This window comes from Sphaerodactylus townsendi, linkage group LG02, assembly GCF_021028975.2.
Source record: "Sphaerodactylus townsendi isolate TG3544 linkage group LG02, MPM_Stown_v2.3, whole genome shotgun sequence".
Classification (NCBI taxonomy): domain Eukaryota; kingdom Metazoa; phylum Chordata; class Lepidosauria; order Squamata; family Sphaerodactylidae; genus Sphaerodactylus; species Sphaerodactylus townsendi.
Window position 1 is genome coordinate 65,229,320 of NC_059426.1, and position 27,838 is coordinate 65,257,157.

Below are 27,838 nucleotides of genomic sequence, written 5' to 3' on the forward strand. Positions count from 1 at the left end.
CCTTCTGTGACTCAAGGTTCAACTTGATCCCACATCACTTGAATATGTATTGGACCGGGGATGTATCGGTTCCACAGCTGTTCTGCCTGTACCTCCCTTCCCACCAACTCCTAATCTACATACCATTTTATTCAAAGTTGCAGAGGCCTATCTAGAGTGGCCTGGACACCACCCCTTGAAGGCTCCCTGCAGCCTCTGAGTGGCCTGCGTCCTGCCACAAAAGGAATTCAGGGGAGTGCACAGTTAAACTCTGAACCAGCCAGACCAACTGGGATTGCCCCATTCCCAAACGCCACTGGTGGGCATGCAGGGGCGGAGCAAGCCCCTGCTGCAGTGTTGTGCGCCCCTGCCCTGCCCCAGAACGCCCAGCCACACTCCCTCGATAGCCCGGCCACACCTCTGCCACTGTTCCGCCTGGGGTGTCGCACCTCTCGCCTCATGGGCGCTATGCCACTGTGGGCATGCCTGTTCAATGCTGAGCTCAGCCTGACTGGGTTGAGCTTGCAGTTTTAAATTTCAGCCTGCAGCTTAAACTCAACTTAATCAGGCTGAACTCAGTGTTGAAATGAGCAGTCACTCTACTCAGCTCCAGCTTTACGCTGCAGGCTTTGCACACCACCACCCCCCAGGAGGTGGAGCTTGGGAGTGGAGCCAGCTGTATAATGCTGGTGCCAATCAGAGCCAGTGCTCACTTTGACACCAAGCTCAGCTTGACTGTAGGCTTCAAGTCTGCACTTTAAACTATAGGCTTCAAGTCTGCACTTTAAAGCTTGACCTAGCTAGGCTGAACTCAGTGTAGAACTAAACAGTTGCTCTGCCTGGCTGCAGCTTTATCCTGCTGACTCTGCCCTGGTGCTCCACCTGACCTTCAACAGTAGAGCCTGAGGGATGAGCCAGCCATATAAAACTGGAGCTGGGCAGAACAGCTACTCAGTTCCATGCTAAGTTCAGCCTAGCCAAGTCGAGCTTCAAACTGCATGCCTGAAGCTGAGCCCAGCACTGAATGGCGACTCCATGTGAAGGGTGAGGTAGAGTCAAGTGAGTCAGAAGGGCTTGCCCTGAGCACCGTTTTCTGCAGATACACCCCTGCAGAGTCATTAGAGAAACTCAAAAGTTTCATCATTAAGGGGAAATCCCTGGTGCAATAAATTCAAAAATAAGGGCAGTGCATCAAAATCTCCAAGCAATAAGCAATGAATTTGCACAAGCAATTTGCCCAAGTAACCTAATAAGAAACTGCCCCAATCATTGTGTTGCATGTATTTTAAATTAAGATTTCTGCAGGGGAAAACAGTGTATATAATTCTACGTAGAATAATTTGAAATTAGATTTCTAAAAATGGGTCTCCTATTATCAGGACGATATGTTTTGTTCCCCTGAAAACAACGGTATGGAAAGTGAGCGCCTGTTTTCTGATTAGTCTGTGCAGCCAAGGTGGAGGCCAGATCATGACTCCCCTTGTGGGCTCATTTTCCCAAGGTTTAGTTGTATTGTAAACTTGGGCACCATTGACTTCTGGGCAAACAACTTTCTGTTACTCAGATCTTTGAAGAAGGAAGCAAAAACTGTCCAATGTTCTGGCTGTGAAAAGGCAGGAGGGGGGACAGAAGAACAGCCCCACATACCAAACACAGCTGAAAAATGAGCCAGACTCTTGAACAGATCACTGGCTTGATCTATCTAATATTTTCCACAGAGCTGCCATGCAGGGACTTCAGCCAGCAACGAAAGGCTCAGCTGTAACAAGTACATTCCCAGCTCCTTTCTTCATTTGCTTTCTGCCTTCTGAAAGTGCAAGGCGCATGACGAGAGGGAGGAGAGGCCATAAATACCTACACTTCAGGGTAGGCTCCTCTGAGAGTTCCATAAGCTATCCATTCTCATTAATGTCTCCTTCAGTGCAGGATCAAATGCTTTGAACTTCTACGTCTCCAAGAATGAGAACCTCTACTGACCTTACATGGGAATGGAATGAGTTCTACATGGAAGCCCAAGGACATTCCAGGATGATGCTGTGGGGACTATTCAGCACAGATGCATAAAGCAGGCCTTGTTGCTTCTCCATGTCTGAAAACTGAAACTTCACATCCTTTGCTCTGAGACAGTGCATTGTGCTTAAATGGCAAATAATGCTGAAAATGTCTGATTTTCCACAGGGCTGAGACTATTTCTATTACTCTGTGGGAGTCTACACATAATATTATATCAGAAGTCACTCCCCTGTATCCTGTCCATTATTGCTTTTCAGTGCAAAAGCAGCAAATAACCAAGGATCTAATTAGGCCTTTTTCTAGTACTACAAATTTACAAGGCCAGAGCAGGGACAGGGAAGTATATATTGAGGGGTTCCTTCTGTACAAACAAACATAATGAGCGATTCTGAGAAGGCATAGACAAAGTAAGCTCCATTTTATTCCTTGTGGCTTACTCCCAGGAAAGTGTTAAGATGGCAGATGCCATGTCCCTTTGCACACACTGCAGAATGGGGCAGCTCAGTGCAGCAAGTAGTCTTGGACTGAGGAATGTGCTGTTGCACAGATGGAGTTTCCACCCTATGGAGGTCCCCATTCAGAGAAAATGTGCAATGACGCATTCCACAGAGGTCATTCATAACAAGTGTAACTTGTTACATAACAAGTGTAACTTGTGGTGAATGAACCTGTTTCCCTGTCTCCCCCTTTGCACACGAGAAGCTTACCCATTCAGGAACCAGCAGCAAATGCTGCAGCTCCTTCACACAGAGATGCTTTTTTTCCTTCCCAGGATGCATGTGTACCTACAGAGGCCTTCAGGAGACCTCTGTGGCCACACAGTACCAATGCAAGAAAATAAAAGAAGGAAAAAAAGCATTTCCCCTCCCCATGCTTGGGACCTTTGAATGGTGGGCAGCAAGAAATCTCTCTCCCCCCCCCCACCGCACAACTGAGAATCTGAACGTGATAGTCGCCATCTGAGTGGACTCTCTAGAGAATCCACTCAAATGGTGGATGGAAGGGGGGAAATCGGACACTTCCTGCTGCTGTAGTTCACAAGGCAAGCAGGAAGCATTTGAAACCCAGGATTTTCCAAAAAGGTTACTTGTTTAGCAATTTTTGTAAAACCCGGGTTGAAATAAATATAATAGGCTGACCCGGTTTTGGGGAAGACACCTGTGTGAAATTCTTCTCCAAAATGGGATATTTCCCTTCCTGTTATACTTGTGCTGTGCGGAACACATCAATGTTTTCTGCATGCATGTCACCCATCTCTACTGAAATAAATGGGAATGTGTGTGCATAAAACTTTAAATTAAAATATTATCCATCCGCTAGGTGTTATCGATAGGATGTCAAGTACTATAGGCTTCCAAGTTTTCCAACTGGTGGTAGCAGGGAGCTGGAAAATTAGGGGTTGGGAATATTGAAAGATGGATGGTGATAACTGAGCTTACTGCTTATCCAACCTCAAAAGATGCAAGTGAAAGGTTCCCTTAGTGTCTTCTCTTCTTTATACTCCACAGTATCAGCTTGGTAAGGAATAAAAATGTATTCCTGTCTTGCTGTTGGGGGAGGAAAAAATTGGTTTCGTCTGCATGACTAAGACCTAGCTGGAAGAAAATTTTGGAATTTATGTCATAATTTTAATTTAATTTAAATCATTTAATTTAAATCATAATGCCAAGTTATGCAATCCTTCATTAGCCCTGCCCTAGAGGCCTGGGAGTGGTGCGCCAGCTATCACTGTCTGTACGTTTCCCCCTTTCATGGATTCTCAGTGAAAATATTACAGGCACTCATTGATCCTTATGTTATTATCCAGGGTTAGATTGGTCATTCTATTTATTTATTTGCACTTAACTTCCCTGAGTCAGCACAGTGGCCTCAGTTATAGTACTGGAGTTACCCAGACTGTTTATTTTAAGTGATTTCAATGTGCTGATGACACTTCATCCATTCCAGTGCAGGATTTCTTGGCTTCAGTGGCCACAATGAATCTCTTTTCATGTTGCGACAGGCCCCAAGCATAACAAAAGACATGACTTAGACTTAGTTTTTCCCAGCACTGAGGAAAATCTGGAACAGGGTTTAGAGCCTGAGCCATAGTTTGACCACTGCCTCTTCAAGACATTGGTGAATACAGAATCTTCACTCTGCTGGAGAGAAAGCTGATTGAAATCGTTATCCCATGGAGACTTGCAGATCCAATTGGTTCTATAGTGGACTAAGAGATTTTAGGACTTCAAATGGAGTAGGAGCCTGGAACAAGAAACTTCTGGAAGCTAATGAGAAGGTTGCCTGTGTCAATCTCTCCCATTCTCAAGGTGCCCCTTTTGCTATAGTTTCTCATCAATATACTAATGATGTTCACCTCTATACGTCTTCATCCAAATGGTCTGGTAATGCTGTAGGGGTACTGAGCCACTGTCTGACAGCTGGTTAATGTCTAATGATGAACAGGTTCAAACTAAATCCTGACCAGAAGGAGGTGATGCTGGTTTGGGAAAGTGGAGGCCTTTAAGGATATTGTGCTTACCACATTTCAAGAGATCCAACTGACACTTGCTGACACAATTAAGAGCCTAGAGAAGAGGTGGGATTCAACCAGTTCGGCCGAACCATTCGTTAATCCCACCTCTGCAGCCCTGAACCATTTGTTGATCCCACCAACTGCCTCTCCCCCACCCCCAAAACGAAGCCCTGGCCTGTGGAGAAGCTCCCGTCCCAGCCGTCCTTCAGGCTGCCTCCTACCCTGGAGGACAGGAGGCGGCCTGAAGGAAAGCTGGGGGTTTGCACAAGCGCCACAGCAGCAGGTCATCTGAGGAACCGGCCTGGAGGGCAGGAGGTGGCCTGAAGGAAAGCCACGGGGTCACGCAAGCGCTGTGGAAGGAGGCCGGTCAAGGAGTCGGTCTGTTGCCACAGTGGCTGCCCAAGCCCTGTCCTGCCCCTCCTTCTTCTGTCTGGGCCCTCCTGAATGAAGTTTGGGGGCTCGGGCAAGAGCTGCCACCGCAGGCTGCCCAAGACTGCCACCACCCTCCTCCTCCAATTAATTAAGTCGGGCGGCGTGGTGAGGGGTGCAGCAGGGGTGGGAGTGGAAGGGGGGTGGAAGGGGGTGCCAAACCGGTTGTTAATTTTTTTAATCTCACCACTGGCCTAGGGATTATACTCAGAGGTGGGATCCAACCAGTTCTCACCACTTCTCTAGAAGTGGTTACTAATTTTTTCTGAGTGTCCAGAAGGGGTTACTAAAGCAACCTCCCTGCCCAATGGGGACTGGAGGTGCGTGTGTGTGGCAGCGCCACTGTTTGAATCTCACCACCATCGGAACCTGTTATTAAAATTTTTGGATCCCACCACTGATTATACTGGACTTTATTACTGGAAAAGCAAGTTAATGCAGTTACAAAATAATGCTTTCTTCCATCTTCATTTAGCCTCAGAGATGGCTTGCTATCTTGATTCAGATGATCTGGCCACCTGGATCCATGCCACAGCAACCTCAAGGCTACACTATCATTGACGTGTGCTACACAGATCTACCCTTAACGTACCTCATAAACAATGGTGGGATTTAAATAATTTAACAACTGGTTGTTCACACGCACCATTTTAACAACCAGTTCTGCCGAAGTGGTGCGAACCTGCTGAATCCCACCACTGCTCATAAACCCCAGTATGCTGGCACAGAATGCTGCAGATAGTTGGTGCAGTGGTTAAATGCAGTGGACTCTAATCTGATGAACTAGATATGTTTCTGCATTTTGGGCTAGTTACAGTTCTTTTAGAACTTTCTCAGCCTCACCTATCTCACAAGGTATTTACTGTGGGGAGAGGAAGGGAAGGAGTTTGTAAGCTGCTTTGAGACTCATTGTGGTATAGAAAAGTGGGGTATAAATCCAGTTCATCTTCTTCAAGCATATAATATCCATTCTCTAATCATTCCATTAGTTACTGATGAGTTACTAGGTTCAACTGAAGGTCATCATCATCTAATAAGCCCCTTCATTGCCTTGGGCCCACATAGCTACAAGAAGATCTCTCCTGCAACACTCCACCATATGGCCTTCATTCATCTGAAGTAAGCCTTCTGAGAGTGTCACTTCACAAATCGGGAAGATCGGCAACAGCCCATTCATTCTCGGTTAAGGAGATCAACAAGGCTCCCCCATTTCCTTCATTTTGCAGAATGTGCAAAATATAAATGTTCAGGATGCTTTTTTACAAAGGGATTAGAACTGCGATATAATGGAACAAGCCAGGAGGATGCTTTTATAAGGTACTAAAAATGTAGTATATTGCATTGTTTATTGTAGATATCACCTAACTTGTACTGCATTGCCATCTACTTTATTAATCCATGTTCTGCATTATGGTATGTCATGCCTTAGACAGTTTTTTGTTTGCATGGTTTATTGGCTATCTGATTGAACTGGGTTTTTAAAATATTTTGTAACCCGCCTTGTGATTCACTGAGGTAGGTGCTATAAATGAAGTAAATATATAAAATCAGAAAATGTTCTCTTTTTAGTGCCATTTTACCTGTAGCTATAAGTCACCCTTTAAGGTGACAATTTCTGTAGAACCAAGAAAGAGTGACTTGAACCAAGCTTGGGTAGTAGTTTTTATCCCAGTGCTTTTGTGGGGATTTAGTCTGAAGATCGTTTGTTGAAATGCTTCAAAACTGATGGAACAGAACCCCAGAGACAATCCATCCCTTGCCTTTCCTCCTTTTTAACTCACTTTTTCCCATTTGCTCCATATGGTCTTCAGCAACTGTGGAGAAAAAAATTCTGACCCAGGAACTGGGAGAGGTTCTCCAAGCTAGTAAGCAAAGCCTCTCCTTGGATTTGGCAGGAGACGTGTTGTTTATGTCCATCCAAATGGAAACACCGAATTGGGAAACTGGTCATAGAGACAGCCTGTTCTAGCAGCAAGGCTGGCAAGCTCACACCAAGTATCCAGTAAACCCATCACATGCCCGAGCCTGCGTGCACATTTCTTTCCCTCTGACAGGCATCCAGAAGTTGTTCCATGCCAGCTTTTCCAGTCTGTGCCTACAAAACAAGGGACTGGAGGCAAGCAACTGCATTCCAGCCAACTTTACATTTAGTCCTCTCTTCCTTGCTCCAGAGGAAGATGAAACATCTTTACAAAACTCTGGAGAAAGTCTGGGTCTTTGCTCTCTGTGCCCCCTCTTACAAATCATTCTGGCACTCTGCAACTATTTGACTCATGCCATCTGTTTTTCAGGCCAGGCCCTGTGAATGCATGTGCATGCAGCTGGTGACCTTCAAACTGTCCAAAAAATACATCTGTTCCCCACCTCTCCCCATTCCTCTGCATGTGCTGGCTCTAAGGCTGGATGTGACAGAGTCTTCGTTATGTATGTAGGCAGGCAGTTACCATGACTTAGCAACTGAAAAAACAAGGCAAATAAAATACTGTTACCACGTGCTGTGGACTGACTTCAGCTGATATTGACCAAGAGGGATAGTGAATTAGCCCCAATTCAACTCATTATGCTACTCACAGAGGTTAAAATATGGGGCTCTTTAACTCAAAGTGGCAATTTGCACTGTGCTACCTAATAAATCAAACCAATTTCCTTCCTGTAAGAGAGCTTTCACAAATTACACTAAAAAGCCCCTTTTTGAGCCTCTCATTGTGTCAATGTTAGGGAAAATGTAATGTATAATGTAATGTATAAGTGCACATGCAAGGTGAGACAGCCCTTCTGCACACAGAATCAACATGCCAGGCATTGGCAACCCAGTGAAGTATGCCACGGATATGCTAACTCTGAATGAGAATCACAAGTGAGTCAGGAAGAGCAGCTTCTGATTTAGCCTTTGCTAATGTGGCATATAAATCAACCTAATTTTGGCCAATTGTGGTTGCAAACAACTACAGATTGAAGCCCCATAGGTAAAAAAATACTCCATGAAAGTATTAAAATGCATCAATTCATAGTTCACCTATGGGTGTTTTTCCAGCTCCTTTTCTTTGTCCACTTTATCATAGTCTAATGCATAACTGTTGGCAATGTGTAAGCAAAACTGTGCATGGTCAGAAACAATGACTTGTTCAATTATTTATCCAACGTTTTTGTCAAAGAATTATACCAGAAAGAGTCTTTGTACAGTAAGTCATTCACCCAAAGTCATCCAGCCTCAGTGTTTAATAGACCGAGGATCACAGAGATCTGGAGCAAGAAGTCATCAATTTCACCAGTCCATGCTGAACAGCCATGGGTGTGCCTACTATCTTGGAATGTTTTTAATCCTTTCTATGCTGCCAGAACTTATATTTGGCTACACTAAAGCGTTCCACTGAATAAATCTGGATTGTGACCTCTTGTTTTCACAAGGAAGTGAGCAAATTCTGCATTATATTCTGAAGCTCAACTGTAGGATACCCTATTAATTGTGCTGCTTTAGACTACATCAGTATCTTTCCTTTTCCAGAGTCCATAACACCCATTTTCACACTTAAATGAGAACACCACTGCAATTTTAGCATATTTGTATGTACTCTTCTTTCATCTTTTGAGGACAGGTTTCTCTGCTTATTTGGGACTTTCTCTTAAACAAAGACCTTGTTGGGGGCACAGCTGAGTCAGTTGCCCAACTAGGTATCAGCATTCTGGCCAATGGCTACTCAGTCAGAGGCCGACAACACAGACACAGCCCTGCAGAGTGACAGGGATCGGGAAGATAATTATTAAGTTATAACAGGGAAGGCAGGGGTCAAAATTAGGCATTATGAAGGAGTTACCAACCAATCAGCTCTCCAGCTGTTGTGAGAAGAGTCACTTTCCTGTGAGAGCTAGGGGCTGTGGGTGGACTTGCTTCCTCTTTAGCCTTGCCTTTAAAAGTCAGGGGAAAGGCAATAAGAACAGATTAGTCTGGGCTTCAAGCAGCAGAGGAGTTAGCCAGGGAAAAGGAGAAGGATTGGAATGAACCCTCTTTACTTTCCACAGCTGATTCCTCTTTACTTTACTTTACGAATCCTCTTTACTTTCCACAGATAACCAGACTACTGTACAGGACACTGAACTATATACCTTTATATCTTTAAAATGTTTCAGAGTGGCCAAAAATGCAACCAGTTGGAACACTGACTTCATTAGAACATTCCCTATTTAATCACCATCTATGGTAGCTAATATATTCTTGGAGTTTCCCCACCCAGCAAGTACAATCATTCCTATGGTGCCCATGCAAAAATGGCTTTTCTTGTGGTTGCTGCATACTGGCTCTGGAGATGTATGTTGCAGATTATTTCAGAGCTGGAGTTTTAGCAGAGGATCCAGACTGTAGCCTATGATACTGCTGTGGTATACCACGTCCATCCTTAGATTGACTTCCTTTAACTTGCCATTTTCTGCCATATCAAAGTGGCTGCAGAAAAGCCAGCCAGCTTCAAGAGGATTCTTCTATTTTATACAATCCAGAGAAACAGGAAATCCTTGTAATATCCTTATAATATGTAGGAAATGCTTGTTTTTAAACTGAAATAATTTTTGTAGCATACAAGGGTGGTGGTACCAGGTTATATGTATTGGGCAATGTGGCCACCTACCCTCCAAGCTGTCTTCATGGCGCATGTTGAAGTTTTCATAGGAGTCCCAGCGGATGAGTGGATCTGAGGTGTTGTAGTCTACAGAAACACTGGGACCATTCTCAAGATGTTCCATGCCTTTGAAGCAAAGATAGAAGGCTTTCAGTAACAAACGTATGTTCACTGATGGAAGAAATCAGTAATATGAGAAATGAGAGGGATGAGGGGGAAAGCAAATTTAAAAGGAGGCAGGAAAGAAACAAAAAAAGATCAGTGGGGCCACTGAGACACAGATATGAGCATGGGTGATAAGATTCTGGATGGAGAATCCCAACATTTGTCAGATAAAAGCAACTCATGCAAGAAGAAACCAAAACCAGATTCAAGTCATGAAATCTACTCAAGCCAGGAAATCTACTCAAGAAAGCAGACCTATGGAGGCACCACAAAACAGTATCTCCAAATCCCAGCCTGGAAAGTCTGTTCAAAAGGATACCAAGATTGATGGTATCAAAACCCACTGAAACATCCAGAAGAATTCACAGTCGGACTCCATCTGTCTCCCAGTGCCAGTCATCTACCAGGAAGATCAAGACTGTTTCAGCCCCATAGACAGGCCTGAATCAGACTGTAAAAGGTTTAAACAATCCACTTTATCCAGGAATGCTTGAAGTTGTCTAGTCAGTAGGGGTGTGCATCCCCCCGCAAAAAAAATTCAATATTTTTTGGATTCTGGTATATTAGACCCCAATTTTTTCAGTATTACTGAAAAAAGCCAAATCCCCATACTGATGGGGGGGGGTCATTTGGCGGGCTTTTTGGAAGGGATAGCTAAATGTTTTGGCTCCGTTACACTCTATGGGGATCAGAGGGGTGTTTCTTTAAGGTAGAGGCACTACATTTGCATCATGGCTGCCAGTGACTCTCCTTATAAGAACCACTGAGTTTGGTTAAGATTGGGTGAGGGGCCCAATTTTAATGGCCCTCTTTTTTCCTTCATTGAGAATAGTGGAGGATGGATGGGGCACCCTCTCTGAGAGCCCATAAACTTGGACCCCCTGAATTAATCTTTATTTATTTATTATTTATTTATTATTTAAACTTCTATACCGCCCAATCCCCTAGGGGCTCTGGGCGGTGTCCAACATAAAACATAAATATAATAAATTACTAAAACCTTTAAAACAGCCAATAACAATAATGGAAATAGAGGCGTCCGCCACCCCACTTTTAAAAAAAATTCTCCCCAGGAGAGAGGGAGGACAGAATCCCATTAGATGATGAATCTAGATGACAAAGCTAAATTGGGGCACCATTTCAGCTGGCTTGAGTCTCCTCCAAAGGTCTGAAGGAACAACTCCTGCCTTTTACACAAGGTGCTTGGGAACTCTATTAAGGTCCCGTGAGGGGTCCAGCAGAATTGAACAGCTTGGGGAGGAAGGGTGTTCCACCAGGCCGGGGCCAGAGCCGTAAAGGCCCTGGCCCGTGTGGAGGCCAGCCGCATCATTGAGGGGCCAGGGACCACCTATAAATTGGCCTCCCCTGACCGGAGAGGCCGTGCAGGGACATATGGGGTGATGCGGTCTTTACCACACTTGGGGGTCTTCCAGGGAGAGTCACCAGCAGCTATGGTGCAAATTTGGTGCCTCTATCTTTAAAAACCACCCCCAGAGCCCTGAAAAGATTCCCCATAGGCTTCAATTGAATTTAAATTATTGAAGCCTATTAGGAATCCCCAAAAGCTCCCATCCCATCAAAAATCCAAAACCTGCCAATTGTTTCCCTGACTTTTTCAGATTCAGCCTTTTCTGGCCAAAAAATGTCAAAAACCTATTTTCTGCCTTTAAAAAAAAATTGGCAAAGCAAAATGCACACCTCTACCAGTCACCATCCATTCAATCACCTTGCTCAAGAATGGAACATTTGACACTGGCTGATATATTACTGAGTTCTCGTAGGGTCCAGGGTAAACTTCTTTAGAAATGGATGCACCAAAGCCTGTTTTCAGGCAACCTCTTGGACTCAATCAGACACACACACACACCCCTGGGAGATCTGAACAGCCAGAAAGTAGTCATATAAGCAAGTAGTACATTTAAATCTTCCAAGGACCCTGCCCACATTCTCAAACTGAATAAACTTAAATGTATTTCAAACAGATGGAGTTGGCTCCCTGGCACCATCTGATCCTGTAACTGTAATGTAGAGTCTAAGTTAGAATGTACATGAGATTTTATCAGCAAAATGTTGAGTACATAGGTTACATTTATACCTTGAATCTTCTCTGGGCCATAGGAAAACACAAACTCCACTTTCCCATACTCTGGAAAACGTTCATCTGCAGCAAAAAAGAAAACAACATATCCAATAAACTATATGTCAATGCTGATATAATATGGAGCATATCCTGTTTAAATGGGAAACTGCATTCAGTGGTAAGGGAGATCCTAGAAGGTACTGACATAAAATTATCAACTTTGCTGCCCAGTTATCTTGGGGAAAGGGTTTCTGGGGCATCACAAAAAGGTCTTGCTAATGGCTATGGCTGTTACTGCAAGAAGAACTGGCATATTTCACTTTTTATTTCAGAATTATTCATCCCAAGGATGATATCAGCACAGCTACAAGTATGGACACGTGAACGTATGAAGATGCCTTAAACTGAATCACACCATCAGTCATCAAAGTCAGTCTTGTCCACCCAGACTGGCAGGATTCTCCAGGGTCTCAAGCAGAAGTCTTTCAAATCACTTTCTGCCTGGTCTTTTTAACAGGAGATACTGGGGATTGAACCTGAGACCTTCTGCATGCTAAGCAGAGGCTCTACCACTGAGCTATGTATGTATGTGCATACATGTGTGCGTATTATAGCAGTATGGTGTTAATAAATTCTAATTTTACATATATTTGCTCTTGTTGGTGTTAAACATTTATTATTATGTTTTAATGGCCCAATCAGGGTGGGGAACAATGTCTGGAAGTGATGCAGGGCCGCACTGGTGCATTTGCCCGCTCCAGTGGTGTAAAGGGCACCCACACCAGCGAAGGGGGCAAAGATGCCAGAATCCAGGCACCCCACAGATCCATGGTGGCCAAACCCAGAAGTGGGCACAACCGTGGAGCTTCACTGAGAAGATGCTGGCGCTGAAGGGAGGGGGAGCAGGAGTGGATCTGACTTTAGTAGGCTTCCACCTGGGCTTTCAAGCCGAGAACACTACAATGCAAGTCTTGGATTTACATCACCCAAAAAGGTGGTGTGACTTCATTAAACCCTATGGAAGGGTATCCAGGCAGCCAGGGCTTTCTCTTTTTTGCTGCCTTCCCGCAGCACCTGAAAGCCTGCTGCGGGGCTATCCCCAGTTGCTGCAGCAATGAAGATCGGGCTGTCCATGTTGTAAGTCAGCGCAAACCCCCCTGCTGACTAAAAAATTAGACAGACAGACAGACGGCGCCCAGGGCAAAATGGTGCTTGACCCCCGCCCCCTGTGCCCTGCGTAACTTAGTTTAGCCGGCTGCAAAGAGCAACCAGCTGAAAAGGCAGCCTGGCTGGGTTCTGTCCATCCCTGCAGCCTGCCCCCCCCCCCCGACCGCTCCGGGCTGTGTGGCCTGGCTGGTGGGGCGGTGCCAGGGACAGGCGCCCAGCAGTGACCTCCACCAGGCCTGGCCTGGTGAGACCAGCCCTGCAGCAACATCCGCTGGGCCTGGCAAGGCGGGGGCAAGGGGTGTGCAGACCGATTTTCCGCCCCCCACGTGACCCCAATGGCACACACCTAGTGTGCGGCATCCCCACCGCCCCATGGTAGCTACGCGACAGACAGACAGACAGACAGACAGACAGACAGACAGACAGACAGACAGACAGACAGACAATGTGAAGTGCAAAGTCTGGTTCACACATACAGGAGAATGAGGTGATAATGTGGTAGAGCCCCAAGTGCTTAAACATACTACTTCATACTGCAAAAGGTATTCCAGCTTTTATTGTTCCCTTGCGTAAAATGCTCCTAGGAAATTAAAACCTAGCTTAGCAAAGGGGAAGGTTGTACCCCAGTTTTTGCTTTTGCACTAGTTTTCTGTTCAAAAGGAATTTTTAACATAGGTAAAATATTTCAAAAAGCAATTGTCCACCTGCAGCATTCAGCCACCTCATTCTCCTAAATATGTTGACCAGGCCTTAGTCTGTAACAAAGGTTATTCCCTGTGTTAAGAAGGAGGTTTGCATGAAGTTAAACGGGAAAACTGTGATCCATGTTCAAATTTCAATACCACTACACACATGAAAAATGTTCTAACATTTTTCTTGCCTTTTTGCCAAGTCATTCTGCCTTTTTCTGTTCTTCCTTTTTGAGGATGACAGATGGCTGCAGGGGCACAGAATTGCTCTCTCTGACTCCATGATTTGTTAGTTCTCCTTCATCTGCCCCCCTCTCTCACACACATCACATTAAATGACATATGAAGGCAGAGGAAAAGAATCTACATGAGGGGGCATGAGTTCCTGGAGCTATTCCAGAGCAGAAAGGTAATTATAGCCACAAGATTTTTAATTGCATTGTGACATAATCTAACTCTGGGTGAAGCTTCAGGTTGCTTGGAAGAAAACAAAGTTGCACTTACCTGCAACTGTTGTTCACCGAGTGTCTTCTGTGCAGACATGAATGGGGACTGTGTAGGCTGGCTGTGGAGATCTGACCAGAAGGCAGTTCTAGAAGTTTTCAAGTGCTTGGAGTACTCTTCCCTCCTCTTTGGGGAGCTGAGAGAGGGCTGGTTTCCCACGCCAAATGATCATGTGAAGGAGGCTCTCCTAACATCAAGTATATGTTCACTTGTGGAGTGAGGATTTGGAAAAAAGCACTGCCTGGGTCATATGGAAGTATGATACCACTTTAGGCCTAAATTCTAAGATAGGACACAGGTTTTTTTTATCAGGATGATATCTGGTGAAGGAAGAGTCTACTCAGAGAGCAGATAACTCTCTAAGGCAGTTTCTGCAAAGAACAATTATACCAGGTTTGAACTGGGGTCTTGCATACCATGTCTAATTTATCCCTGTTTCTTCTTCCAAATGGCTCCCTGCTTCAGTTTGCTCCACATAGGACTTCTGTATTTACTTCGGAAGCATATCTGAGCATGCCCAGTGTCCCATGTTCCGATTGGGTGTGGTTTTTGAGTGGCAGCTTAAATGAACGTCAGGTGGGGAGATCAGGTTGCTGGGCAGGAAAAATAAACTGGTCCTGCTCTCAATTGGTTTTTGCATGGTAGCAGTAACAAGCAGGGTCACACTGGGATTTTTTAAAAGAACCTCCAAATCCCAGGCTAATGTAAATATCATGGGGCAACTCTGGGGCCAGCTCATGCTAGCACCAGGACTATGCAGAATTCTTGTCTGCACAGGGATATTTTTCTCGCTCACTCTGGGATATTTTGGCCATGCGGAAACAGCCTAACTCTCCTCACTGAGGTGACAGAGACCAGCAAAGCAGCCTTCAATTAAAGGAAGTGCAATTGGTCCTATACTGGTGTCACGGAGGACACTTATTATTGGATCCAAGGACCTCGAATCTGACTGAACATAGTCAATGTCTGAGGCTTTAGCCATTTGAACCAGTTGCTCTGAATAGAGCTTGAGGTCCTCTGCAGCAAAACTGAGATGCATCTCTGTCATCATCTTCATGAGAAGGCATGGAAATGTCCTCTGACTCCATGTCAGATTTGGAGGGGTGACTATTGACGAGATATGATAAAGTGTGATGTGGTGAAGTGATGGACTCTTCATGTCTCAACGTCTAAGGATGCTGGACTGTCAATCTCAATCTACAAGAAATGATGTGACACAGAGGAAGCATGCTCCAATGAGTGCACTGGAGCATATACATCTCCCAACAGCAAGGGTGAAAAGACTGGCAAGGATGACAGAAACCTTGTGACTGACAAGACTAATGTGGAACTGACAGATCTTGGCATCAAGGAGATGGAGATTGGTGATGAGAAGAAACATTGGACTGATGATCAGACTGGGGTGATCAGGTGAGAATGATGATTGACATTCAGAAGAGTCCTGTGGTGATGGCTACATGGACATGATGGCAACATGTTCCAGCGTTGGGAAACCAGCAGCTTGGCCTGAGAGGTACCTTTCACCTTCTTTTTGGTCTTTATAACAGAGGGCTCCAAAGCAGCCCTTGTGCCCAGTAAAATCACATCAGAAGACTACCAAGATGGCATCACAGGGACTGAAGACGCCAAGGGCATACATATCCTCCTTGAAGAGCTTGTGGAGGGAGTATCTACTGAAGTGATAATTCCCCCTCCCACCGCACAAGACAGCCTTAAGCCTTGAAGCCCATTTGTGCCTGGCTTTCAGAATGAAAAGGCGGTAAGAAGAGCACATATTCGAGACATGAGTCTCACCAAGGCAGAAAAGGAATTTTTCATGCTCATTGTTCCGAGCCATCTTTGTACCACATTTGGAACACTTCTTGAACAAAGCCAACATGAAGAAAGAAAAAACCCTGAGGTAAAATGAAAGCAATCAGCGAAGCAGGTCCTTTAACAGAGAACTGAGGGAGAAGCACTCTGCCCATCTCCTTTACATAACCATTTGAGTGAGAAATCAGCCCATGCTCAGCTCTGCAGGGGAAGGAGGAGAGCACTCCGAGTGCTCAAAAGTTTCTTGAAGCCTTCTGGTCAGATCTCCATGGCTGGACCTGTGCCTGTGCTGTCCCCATGTGGGACTTCACTGAAAACATGATGATGAAACTGTCATTCACCTCTTTCCTCCTCAATAATACTACCCATGCCATTTAAAACAGAGGTATGTCCTTCTAAACCTATTGAAATCAATTGACTTAGAGGGGTATAATTCTGCTTAGGATGACACTATACATCTGTTTCTTTACACTCTGTAGTGTCACCATGAATGGCACCACATGACAACCCGTGGCAGTATGAAAACATCCTCCAAAACATGATATACATTTTCACCACCTCTTTATCTCCTGTAAGTCAAGCTTATTGCCCTTCACTCAGTCTCCAACAATTCTCACCTTTAAAAGCATCATCCAAATCCTCCTTGTTAAAGACAATGGCCAGGTCATGAATAGCACAAGTGTGAAACTGCACTCGAAAGATCACATCCCGGGTTGGGTTCCGAAACTTTTTGTGATAACATTTCAACTGCCAGAGTGGGAACACAGGAGAAAAGAGCCATCAGCTTGGAGATTGTTTTGGTGAGAAAATGAGATATTTCTTCCTCCCCCAAAAAACCTGTTACATGCATCTGAAGCAAGCAGTTTATGGGCTACAGTTCGTAATTGTGGGGAAATCACTGGTGGAAGTGGCATTCACATTAGGAGAAAACAGAAACAAGAGACTCTTTACCAAGATATCTCCCTTCAGGAGCAGTCCAGGTTCTATAGTGATGCAGATGCTGGTCTGGCTGTCTCCTTGCACATTGCTGCATAGAAAAAGAAGAAAACTAAGCAAGGAGGGTGGCAACCACTTAGCTGGGATATTGCAAACTTAAGAGAAGCCTAGATAGCAGCTTCCCCACTCCAATAGTAAGATTAAATAAAGTTGGTGCAAACTTCACCTTGCAGAAGAAGTACCACCTAGTATAAGAATCAGATGCTACCACTGTTGTCACTGTGCTAGAATGGCTTTGCCACCCATAGTGATCCATTTGGACTAGCAGAAACCATCCCATGGTGACTAGCCAGTATCCAGAAGAACAGACCTGGGACAAATAGTGCAGTGTGACAACTAACCACTAAAATGACTGGCTGGAATGCTTGTGCCAACCTGTCTTCAAACTGTTTGTCCCTGAATATATCCTCAGTATCTCGTATAACGCACAGTTCCTCTGAAGAGTCCATTTGTACTTATGTGCCAAAACTTATGTGATATTCTGTGTATGTCATGTTAAAGTCTCTTATCAGAATTCCAGGCAAATAAACTGTAAGAAAAAGCCTCAGGAATAGGACAGAAATCAGAATTAGGAACTGCTGCATCTTTTCCCTAATCAGAAATTCTCCGCCTCCACAAGGGATCTGGGAGTCTTAGTAGACCACAAACTGAACATGAGTCAGTAGTGTGATATGGCAGCCAAGAAAGTCAATGCAATTTTGGGATGCATCAATAAGAGAATAGTGTCTAGACTGAGGGAAGTAATTGTACCACTCGACTTTGCATTGATCAGAACTCACCTAGCATACTGTGTTCAATTCTGGGCACTGGAATTTAAGAAGGATATCGACAAGCTGGAATGTGTCCAGAGGAAGGCAACCAAAATGGTAAAAGGTCTGAAATCTATGCCCTATGAAGAGAGGGAGCTGGGGATGTTTAGTCTGGAGAAGAGAAGGTTAAAGGGGGACATGATAGCTATGCTTAAATACTTGAAGGAATGTCATATCAAAGAGGGAGTAAGCTTGTCCTTTGCTGCCTCAGACACTAGGACATGGAGTAATGGATTCAAAGAGTGGGAAAAGAAATTCCACCTAAATATTAGAAAGAACTTTCTGGCTGTCAGGGCTGTTCAACAGTGGAATTCACTGCCTCAGAGAGTGGTGGAGTCTCCTTCTTTGGAGGTTTTAAAACAGAGGCAGGATGAACATATGTCGGGAGTACTTTGATTATGTGTTCCTGCATGGCAGGGGGTGGAACTTGATGGCCCTTGTGGTCTCTTCCAACTCTTTGATTCTGTGAACTGCTTTATGCCCCAGGAGGAGAAAAAGATTGTCATCCATGAAAGAGACATACATGCTTTTCCCATTATTGGAAATCCTTGTATATTATCCCTGATGACCCTTTGACCATTGACTATTCTAATGCAGTCCAAGGGGGCTTTAAGATGATACTCTTTTCAGGTTTTCATTAACATCCCAAGGCAAGGTGAGTGTCTGTGTGATTCTAAAGATGTCCCAAGAGCAAAGCACAGCCTGATAAGCAGTAAGGGTCCCCCAAGATCCCACTTCCACCCATGATACAGACAGTCCTATGTTCAAGTCTGTCCTTATGACTTCAGAGACAGATGGGAATCTGAGTGCAGGAAATCAAAAGACTAGTGTCCAGGCAATATTTACTATATTCCAGATGTGTAGACAGGCTGCATAGCCTGGTATATCTTGAGGAAGGGCCGGCATCCTAGGAAACATAAATCAGAGACAAAGAGAAAGGGGCCTTCATTAGTCAGGGAGATTAGCTATGGAGAAGGGAGTGCAAACATTAAGAGGCCAAAACAAACAGTCTAGCTCAGAGGAGAGGTTTTCAGTGACACTTCCTGCCCTCTAGTCAACTCCAAGACGGTGATAAATGTGGGGATGTCAGGCAACAGGATTGTGCAGCATCAATGAGTCATAAGAGGTTCAGATATCCCTTCAAAGGTACCTCATCCAACTCCTGTTTCAGAACATACACAGAGTGCCCCCAAAAAACTGGAAACACTCAACTGATAGGCCTGCTGCATGGAGGAATGCACCCAAATTCAGAATGAGGACTAAGGTTCTCACTGTTTTCTCAGTACTCTCAGGAAAATTGAAAAAAAAAAAGCTCTGTGGCCTGTTCATAAATCGCTGACTTCAAACAGTCTTGGTGCATTTATGTACTTGAACAAATCCATTAACTTAAAGCACTTTAGAGAAGTATTCATTCTACAGCATTAATGCAGCTTTACTGAGTGACTAAAAAAATTAGGGTGACCAAATTGCAAAAAGAGCAGAACACTTCTTCCTTTCAACTGCTGTAATCTCCCCATAGCTGTAACATAGTAATTGATTAATTGCTGTGACATAACTTCAGTTTTCCTCAGTGCCTAGAAAGGGCTAGAAGCAGTGCTCCTTCTGAAAACCTCTTCTAGCAGTAGTCACATGGGGCACATTAGTTCACACATTTAGCTAGGTATAACAGCGTTACCATGCAGCCTGCTTCTCTACAGCTGCTTATGCAACTTCAGTGTTACTGGATGTCTACTGTGACTCCTATGTCATGTAGTAGCCACAAATCACTGCTTCTTCAGAGAGTACTCACTTACTCAATGAAAACCTATGCACTCACTGCAGTATAAGCTCCTTTAATTGAAGGGACTTGATAGCAGGAATAGCTCTGTGTAGGACTCCACTGAAAAACTCATAACATGTTGTTGCTAATGATATTTTATAAGAGATGTAAGTTTTTAAATAAAAAGTGGGAGAAATTAGGCCAGTTCCATAGCTGTCTTTTCTTTTTCTTGTCTCAGGCCCCTTCCGCACAGCAAATGTATGACAGGCTGCAGTTGGGATAAAGGAACCAGTTTCCTTATTTTCACATTGCAGGCAGCGATTGGACCCCAGGGAAACAATCCAGGTTGCCGTAGTGCCTTCACACAGAGACAAGTCTATTTTAAAAAATCACTTCCCACACATGCGTAGCTACGCAGGCATGCACAAATGAACCTGCACAGCCATGTCGATGTCCCACAATATGACCAGCTGCACCTGTGTAGTTATGCAGATGCAAGCCACAAAAATTTTAAAAGGGAAAAGAGAGGCCAATAAAATGCCTCCTACCTGGCTGTTTTATTGTGAGTGACTGCAACCTGGGATTTTTTAAAAGACTTGCTCGTTTAGTGATTTTAAAAAAAACAGTTTGAGGGAAACAACATGGGACAGACTTGTTTTGGGGCAGGATCTGTGCGTAGTCCTCCCCCCCCCCAAAAAAAAAATAGGTCATTTAGCATCCTACACTCATGTTTATTGGCATGTGCGGAAGGGGCCTCAGAGATTGCCCCAGTAATGTAGTTGTTTAGAATGTGGCTCTTCAATAAATTAAATTTAAAATATATGTGATGCAATAATAATAAGTAGGAAACCTGCTTTACTAAGTATGGACAGTTCATCTAGCCAGCATCCTCCTCCTAGCAGTGGGTCAGGTCCATTCATCTTTCTCACAATACTAAAACCAGGGGGCATAAATTGAAAATGCTGGGGGGAGGAATTAGGACTAATAAAAGGAATGCATGATTGGCATTTGGAATATGCTGCCACAGGAGGTGGTGATAGCCACTAACCTGGATAGCTTTAAAAGGGGCTTGGACAGATTTATGGAGGAGAAGTCGATCTATGGCTACCAATCTTGATCCTCCTTGATTTGAGATTGCAAATGCCTTAGCAGACCAGGTGCTCGGGAGCAGTAGCAGCAGAAGGCCATAGCTTTCACATCCTGCATGTGGGCTCCCAAAGGCATCTGGTGGGCCACTGTGACTAGCAGAGTGCTGGACTAGGTGGACTCTGGTCTGATCCAGCAGGCTCTTTCTTATGTTCTTATGTTCTAATTTCTACTTCTATACTAGCATTACTTGCATTGTTTAGTAGAATCATAGAGCCATACAGGGGCCATACAGATCATCTTAGGCCCACTCAGGGAGGTTCTGCACTCATGAAAGTTTCTTCCAGATGGCTTCATGGATTACACTTCACCTTCAGCGCCCCTGCCAGCATGGCAGGGGCTGATGGGAATTGTAGTCCATGAACATCTGGAGAGTCGCAGGTTGCAGACCCCTGATCCAGTTCAACACCAATATAATAGCTTTTGTCTTATTTCAGAATTCTGCAATCCTAGTCGTATTACATTGTTTATCAGATGTCTCATCCTACTGATTGCACTCCTATTGATTGCACTGAATTGATTGCATTGACTTACATTGTGTAATTATGAGACTTAGCAACAGTAAGGTGAATAAATAAATAAATGAACAACATCAATATCCATAACGAAGTATTTGATACCTCAGCGTCGAGGGTTGGCTTACACATGACAGAGAATGAAGCAGTACAACTCTGAGACAGCACAATGGAATTGAACCTCCTTGGACAGGTGGATGGATTTCAGTTTTGAATTCTCCTTCACATGAAGACCCCATTCAAACAGAAAATTAGCACAGCAAACAGAAAATGTTGACTCCCTCTCTTTTTCTTTCTCTGATTTTCCATTTGCAAGGAGCTTTTAAACATTCTACACTGCCACTATATCTGAAGTACTGCCTTCCATTCTACCTTATACCCACCCTCAAACTCATACAACCATCAATCAGGTCTCAAGTCCCAGTAGAGCCAGGTATAGAAAGGCCGGAAGCCTGGTAACAATGGTAACTGTGAAAACACTACTATGTAGCAATTGTGCTGCTCCTTGCAGTTCAGTCTGCATCTGCAGTGAAAGCTGTGATGTCCCACAAAGCAATCTGATAAGAGGTTTATCTAGGAATCCCAGGCTTTCCAGATAGCCATTAATTATCAGTTTTCACCAGCATGGCCAATTGGCCATGCTGGTAGGGGCTGATGGGAATTGTAGTTCCTGAACATCTGGAGAGCCGCAGGTTCCCTACCCGAGATCTAGGTAAACTGACTGTGCCCTTGAAGTTGGAATATATCTTACCTTGTTAAAAGTACTAAAAACTAAACTAGTTGGTCCTTCAATATGGGAATAATGAAAAACTGCAGAACACTCACAAATGTGAAAGTATCTCTTTCTCTCAGATATTCCAGTGGCAACTACAGCTCTGACTGAAACGTGGCCTATGGAGAAAAGTAGTTACCTCCTTTTGACTCAAAGTTGGGAATTCCATGCATGATGACATGGTGCAGAAAAAGGGGCTTGTTGTTCATTTTGATGGTGCCAGATAACAGACCACTGAAGTAATGGACATATCTGGTGGAGAAACAAAATCAGGCCATTAGGTGGAATCTCTGCAGAAGACTGATGCTTTAGTAAAGAAAGGCAAGCCTGTTCAAACAGCCTTATCTACTTTTCCACATTCATTGTGAGGAATACAATTTAGATAATTTTCTCATAATTTCAGCTAACGTAGCTGACACTCACCTGGTTTTCTAAAATGCCCTATATTCCCCTTCTTTTAAAATATTATAGAATCTGGGATAGAAAAGTTTCGCCCTACAAGACTTGAATGGAATTAATACATGTGTTCTTGGATTTAGGTGGTTATTAGCAGGACTTTTTGCGATACCAGCAGACATAATGTTCTTATGTTCATTATGTTCACCCCTCCTGCTCCACACAGACTTATTTGAATGACAACCAACCAACCAACCCACCTTGCTCTAACAAAAGGCAAAGCCTGCCATGCCTAACAGGCCTGGGAGAATGGCTCAAGAATGAATGTGACTGAAATATAGGAAGATCTACATAGGAGAAGATGTTCCCCACAGGAATTCTGGGCCCAGACTGTTCAGGAGTTTAAAGTTTAAGAGCAATATATTGAATTGTGCCTGTAAAGATACTGGCAACCAATAAACTTATTGAAGCATGGATGTTGCCTCCTCTTTTCTGCTCACTCGCAGCATATATACATTATTCCTGGAATTCTTGTCTTGTCTTTTTGTTTCATTATTTCCTGATAATATCTGCTTGAGCAACCAGCTGGCAGAGGAATAATCCAGCAGCACAAGACATTGGGACTCTGAGGATTTGCCACTGCCCAAATGACAGGCCTACTAGTAGATAATGAGGCTGAAGGATAGCTGAAGGATACAGAGAGTTCTCATTTGCCTAGTAGCAGCTTTTGATTCATGGGAATATGCTTTGCATGGAAATAAACAAACATAGAAAAACAGAAACATTTGAGGGTGGGAGAGGAAAACTAGTTGACCCTGGGAGTCTCACTATCTGCCCCTGTGGGACACAAGGAAAACATTCCAAAAGCATGTGCCTCTATCAAAACACAGCGACACACCACCATTGATATAATGTGAGGCCTCTAGCACCACCTAGTGAATAAGACTGGAAATGTATCACAGGCTGTATCTTTCAACCTGCATCTTTGTTTAAAAAAAAAAAAGATAACAGAGAGATCATCTTTTGCAACCTGCCAGATCTGCATGTGTACCAAGCAGCAGCAGCAGCAGCAGCAGCAGCAGCAGCAGCAAGTCTTTATTGGCACAGACAACAGTACAGCAATAGTAAAGGATGGATTTAAAAAAACATAAATATACCATACTGGAAATGAATGTTAAGTGAAAGGAAATCTACTGGCATTTAGTAATTTCCAGGAGAAAGTCTGCCACTATCATATAGAGAAAAGGATCAGGATTGTCCAGCAAGTAGCGTAATCTAAATAAATCTGGGAGATAGGGTAAGTGTAAAGGAGTAAAATTCACATACTTGGGTCAGATTTCCTTAAATCTGGGACAGCGTAATAATTGGTGGGCCAGAGATTCAACTGAGCCAGCATTAAACGGGCACAATCTTTTAGCATTTTCTTGCTTATTAAATCTGCCATGTAACAAGGTGGAAGGCATAACATTAAACCTGAAGAGCATTATGGCCCTCCTTTGAACAGGGTTTATCAAGCAGTACAGGTAGTGTGCCAAGTGGCCCTGTTCAAATGGGATAGAAAAATACAGGGGGCAGCTAGTTTTCTTAGCAGAAGTGATTTGGGTAGAGAACTCTCTATCCAATAGTTGACCTTTTAATTTTCTATAGGCTTCTGAATAGGACAAAGTACAGCCATCTGTAGTTAGTATTTTATATATTTATTGTAAATTATGTATTTGATGTTTTAAATTGTTTTTAGTGTTGATGGACACTGCCCTGAGCCTTTGGGGAGGGCGGTATATAAATATAAATATATATAAAAATAAAGGGCAAAGTGAATCCACTGACAGTCCAATAGAAGCCATTTTTTCTTTGATTATGGAAAATCAGGGGTTGGAATGGGTGTCAGAAAGCAGGTGGTGGACCAGGGAATTACAGTTCGAGAGAAAATTAATTCGTAGCCAGAATCTAAAAGCCCCCAGCCAAGTTGCTGATTCCAAGGAGTTTTAACCTAACTCCAGGCAAAGGGCTGCGTAGGGCATGCAATTCGGGAGTCCAGTTATCTTATGAAAAAAATTGGATTGAAGGGAATTCAAAGAGCTGTTAACAGCTTGAATCCAAATTGGGTCTCTGTAAAGCAATCTCGAGGTGACTTTGGAATTGAAAAATTTGAGGGCAGGAGGAATAAAGGAATGACCATAGCTGTAGAAGAAGTGTAGTAATGCTGAAATGCTGTTGGATGTAACTAGGAGGGCGGCTTTCCTATGGGATGCCATATGTACCAAGTTAATATCTCATAGCAGCCTGTCTGGTACAGCTGTTTGCCTCCCCTGTATCTCACAACCACTCCAGATCCCATGGCTCTGCTAACACTGGCAGCCATAGGTTTTGCAGTATTTAACTGCTATTTACCCAGCTTGGATCTATCAGCAAATGAGACCTTGCCAAAGGTCTTTTTGTCCTCTGGCAAGGAATCAAGACATTGTGTTATGCCTCCCCAAAGGAACATTTGATAATGTTCCATCACGGCAGTGAAACTGGATACTCTGAGGTCAAGAGTGCCCCAAAACTACTAATCTCCCTAAAATGTCTACATTTCTCCCCTCTTTATCCAGAGGGAAGGAACAGGATCCAGATCTTGGACAGGAGTACCTCAGGACCATTGAATTGGGTGTGGGATATGGAAGACAAATTCCAACCCTTCCCGCTCTCCACTTTTTTAGTGGAAGCTTAACTAGAATGTGATTTAGCCCACCTGCCCACAGTTATTTCTTGAATACCCTTGACTAAAGGGTGAACAATTGGCCCTAAATCAGCACTGTATTACACACTCATTATCATGTCTGAATACCTTGGATCTAACTAATCAGTCAACTTCCTGAGCCGTCACCATCCACATGCAGACTGGCATGGATGAGACTGGAAACCTTAAGGTGGAAAAAGATGGATGAGGTGGAGACCTTGATCATTTCTCATGATCCAACGGAGCTAAGGGAACATCACCCATTGAGGAAGGAGGAGAAGATTCTCCGCCAAATGAAGGTGAGGGAGTCCTCAGATGGAAGAACTTGGGACTCTTTCTGACAGTGGACTAATCACTGGAGACAACAATGTCAAGGGGAGCAGAAGCTTTGATGTCAAGAGGACCCCAGAATCCAACCCCGACTGTGGGGATATCAATGGGCAATGTCGAGACTGTCAACCCTGAATATGTCATCAAGGAGACAATGGTGATTGACATCGAGAGCAGACAGCCAGTTGACAAATGAGAAAATCGGACTGTAGATGCACCAGCAACAAGCTGCATAGTCAAGGAGACAACAGCTTAAATTGAGAGGTATTCTTAACCCACTTTTTAGCCTTTTTTCATAGGAGGCTCAGAGGCCATCTGGACTGAATCCAGAGTTGGATCAGATGGAGCTGTCGAGACTGAGGACACTGAAGATGTACAAGCCCTATTTAAAGTATTGGTGGGAGTATTCAACAATGTGAGGGATTTTTCCTTACAACACAGCCTTGAGGCACACTCATGTCTTGCCTTTGCAGTAAAAAGGCAGCAAGAAAGGCACATCTCAGAGACATAAGTCTCACTGAGACAGAAAAGACTTTCAATATGCCCATAATTCTGAGCCACCTTCATTCCATACTTTGTAGATTTCTTAAATAATGCCAAATCAACAAGGGGGAAATCCTAAGGTAAATAAAGGGCTCTAACAAAGCAGGTTCTCTCTGCATGGTGGTGAAGAGAGATCTGAGGGAAAAGCGCTCTCCCCACCTTTGTCATGTGACTGTTTGGGCAGGAAACCACACCACTCTTGGCTTGAAATGGAGGGAAGGGTGTGTGCTCCAAATGCTCTGATGGTTCTGGAAGGTTTCTGATCAGTTCTCTGCTGTCGTCCTGCACAGTCCCATGTGGGACTGCACTGAAAACACAATGACGAACACCTAAATTAACTGCACAGTAATAACCACCAAGATCATGAGTGTACTGGCCTATATAGCCTTCTTCAGAGAGAACACAATTCTAAACCCAGGGGTGCAGCCACAGAGAAATGCTAGAAGTCATTGTTCTGGCCCATTCTGGTTGGTCTCCACTTCATCCCTGACCAAGGTATCTCTGTGACCAGCCAGTGAAAGCCAAGCAAATTAAAGAATATTCTTTTTCCAGTACAAAAAAACATAATTTCCTTAAATGAATACACTAAACAATTCACACACATGTAAGCTAAGGGCATCAAAAGATGGGTGAAGATGACCAGCTAGACTGACCTCTTCTGAGATGGTTGTCCCACTGGAATCACCTTGTCTTCATAGAACCTCTTCATGGCAAACCTGTCAAGAGCTTGGTCCGCACTGTACAATAAACAGAAGTATTAGAAATGTCAAGAAAGAAAATGATTCTTACTTTCCTACAATGATTTATAATAAGAAGCTTCACTGGAAGATACATTCTTGTCTTTACCATCGCACTCCTGCCCAAGATCTTAAGTTTTTCAATCAAATGCCAAAATATCTAGGCATCTAGGGTCAATAGAACAATGCAAGTTCTAAAGTCTTTTGTTTCTCTAGCATTGTAAGTTGTCATCACTCCTTGTTAATCTTGCCTGACTCTCTAGTTTTACTTTGGTTGCCTTGCTTCATTCCTGGAGAGAAATTTCCTCAGGGTCTATCACTCTTTTGTGGAAGAGGCAGAGAGGCTGTTTCTAGTTGCCAAAGGGCTATGGGCAGCTTATGTCCTGCATACACGGAGGAAAGGATAGAGAGAAATTATTCAACCCATCTAAGCTCCAGATAGCATCATAGAAATAAATACCAGCACTGTCATTTGGGTGCTGCACAATGGAGACAGGGGGCATCTGTAAGATGATGGGAAAGCTCGGCATATGCTTCAGAAGGTTACTCTCCAAAGCCCTGACCTTTGCAGACTGCTGAGACCAAATTTTCGCATGCTATGTCTTCATTATCAATCCTAGTCCCACAGGCATCTTATAGAAATCCTATAGGATGAATTTATGAAATCCTATAGGAAGAAGAATTCTATGCAGCCTCCATTGCATCTGCTGGTTCATTCCTGGCACAATTGTTTAGGGTGATTAGGTCTTTTACATCCCACCCTACATGATCTAAAAGTGTTAGCCATTCAGCTATTGCAGTGGTGGCGAACCTATGGCACGGGTGCCAGAGGTGGCACTCAGAGCCCTCTCTGTGGGCACTCCCACACAAAGTTCATCATGTGGGAGGGGGGTGGAAAATCACCCTCCCCCCCACACACATCTAGGCTGGCCTGGGAATGATCCTTTACCTGGGAGTAAGCTCGGTTGCTGGCAATGGGGCTTGCTTCTGAGTAAACCCTCCTAGGATTGCGATTCACTCATTTGAAGCACGGTTGCTTCACTAAGCTTACTCCTGAGCAACGCGTGCCTTGGAGCCAACTGTTTTTTCTAAACTAAAACCTCAATATTCAGGTTACATTGCCATGTTGGCACTTTGCGATAAATAA

At 44.0% G+C, this 27,838-nt stretch overlaps 1 protein-coding gene across 13 annotated transcripts in view; it reads right to left on the minus strand.

The window, feature by feature from the left end:
• Window positions 1–27,838, minus strand: part of TNS1 (tensin 1) — a 389,915-nt gene that overhangs the window by 97,983 nt on the left and 264,094 nt on the right. For all 13 annotated transcript variants that reach the window (XM_048486278.1, XM_048486276.1, XM_048486275.1 and 10 more), the window contains 7 exons: window positions 26,608–26,691; window positions 22,103–22,215; window positions 18,618–18,678; window positions 16,918–16,993; window positions 16,584–16,713; window positions 11,810–11,875; window positions 9,559–9,675 (listed from right to left, as the gene is read on the minus strand). In XM_048486278.1, coding sequence (XP_048342235.1) covers window positions 9,559–9,675; window positions 11,810–11,875; window positions 16,584–16,713; window positions 16,918–16,993; window positions 18,618–18,678; window positions 22,103–22,215; window positions 26,608–26,691 — 647 coding nt within the window. The remainder of the gene's footprint in view (window positions 1–9,558; window positions 9,676–11,809; window positions 11,876–16,583; window positions 16,714–16,917; window positions 16,994–18,617; window positions 18,679–22,102; window positions 22,216–26,607; window positions 26,692–27,838) is intronic.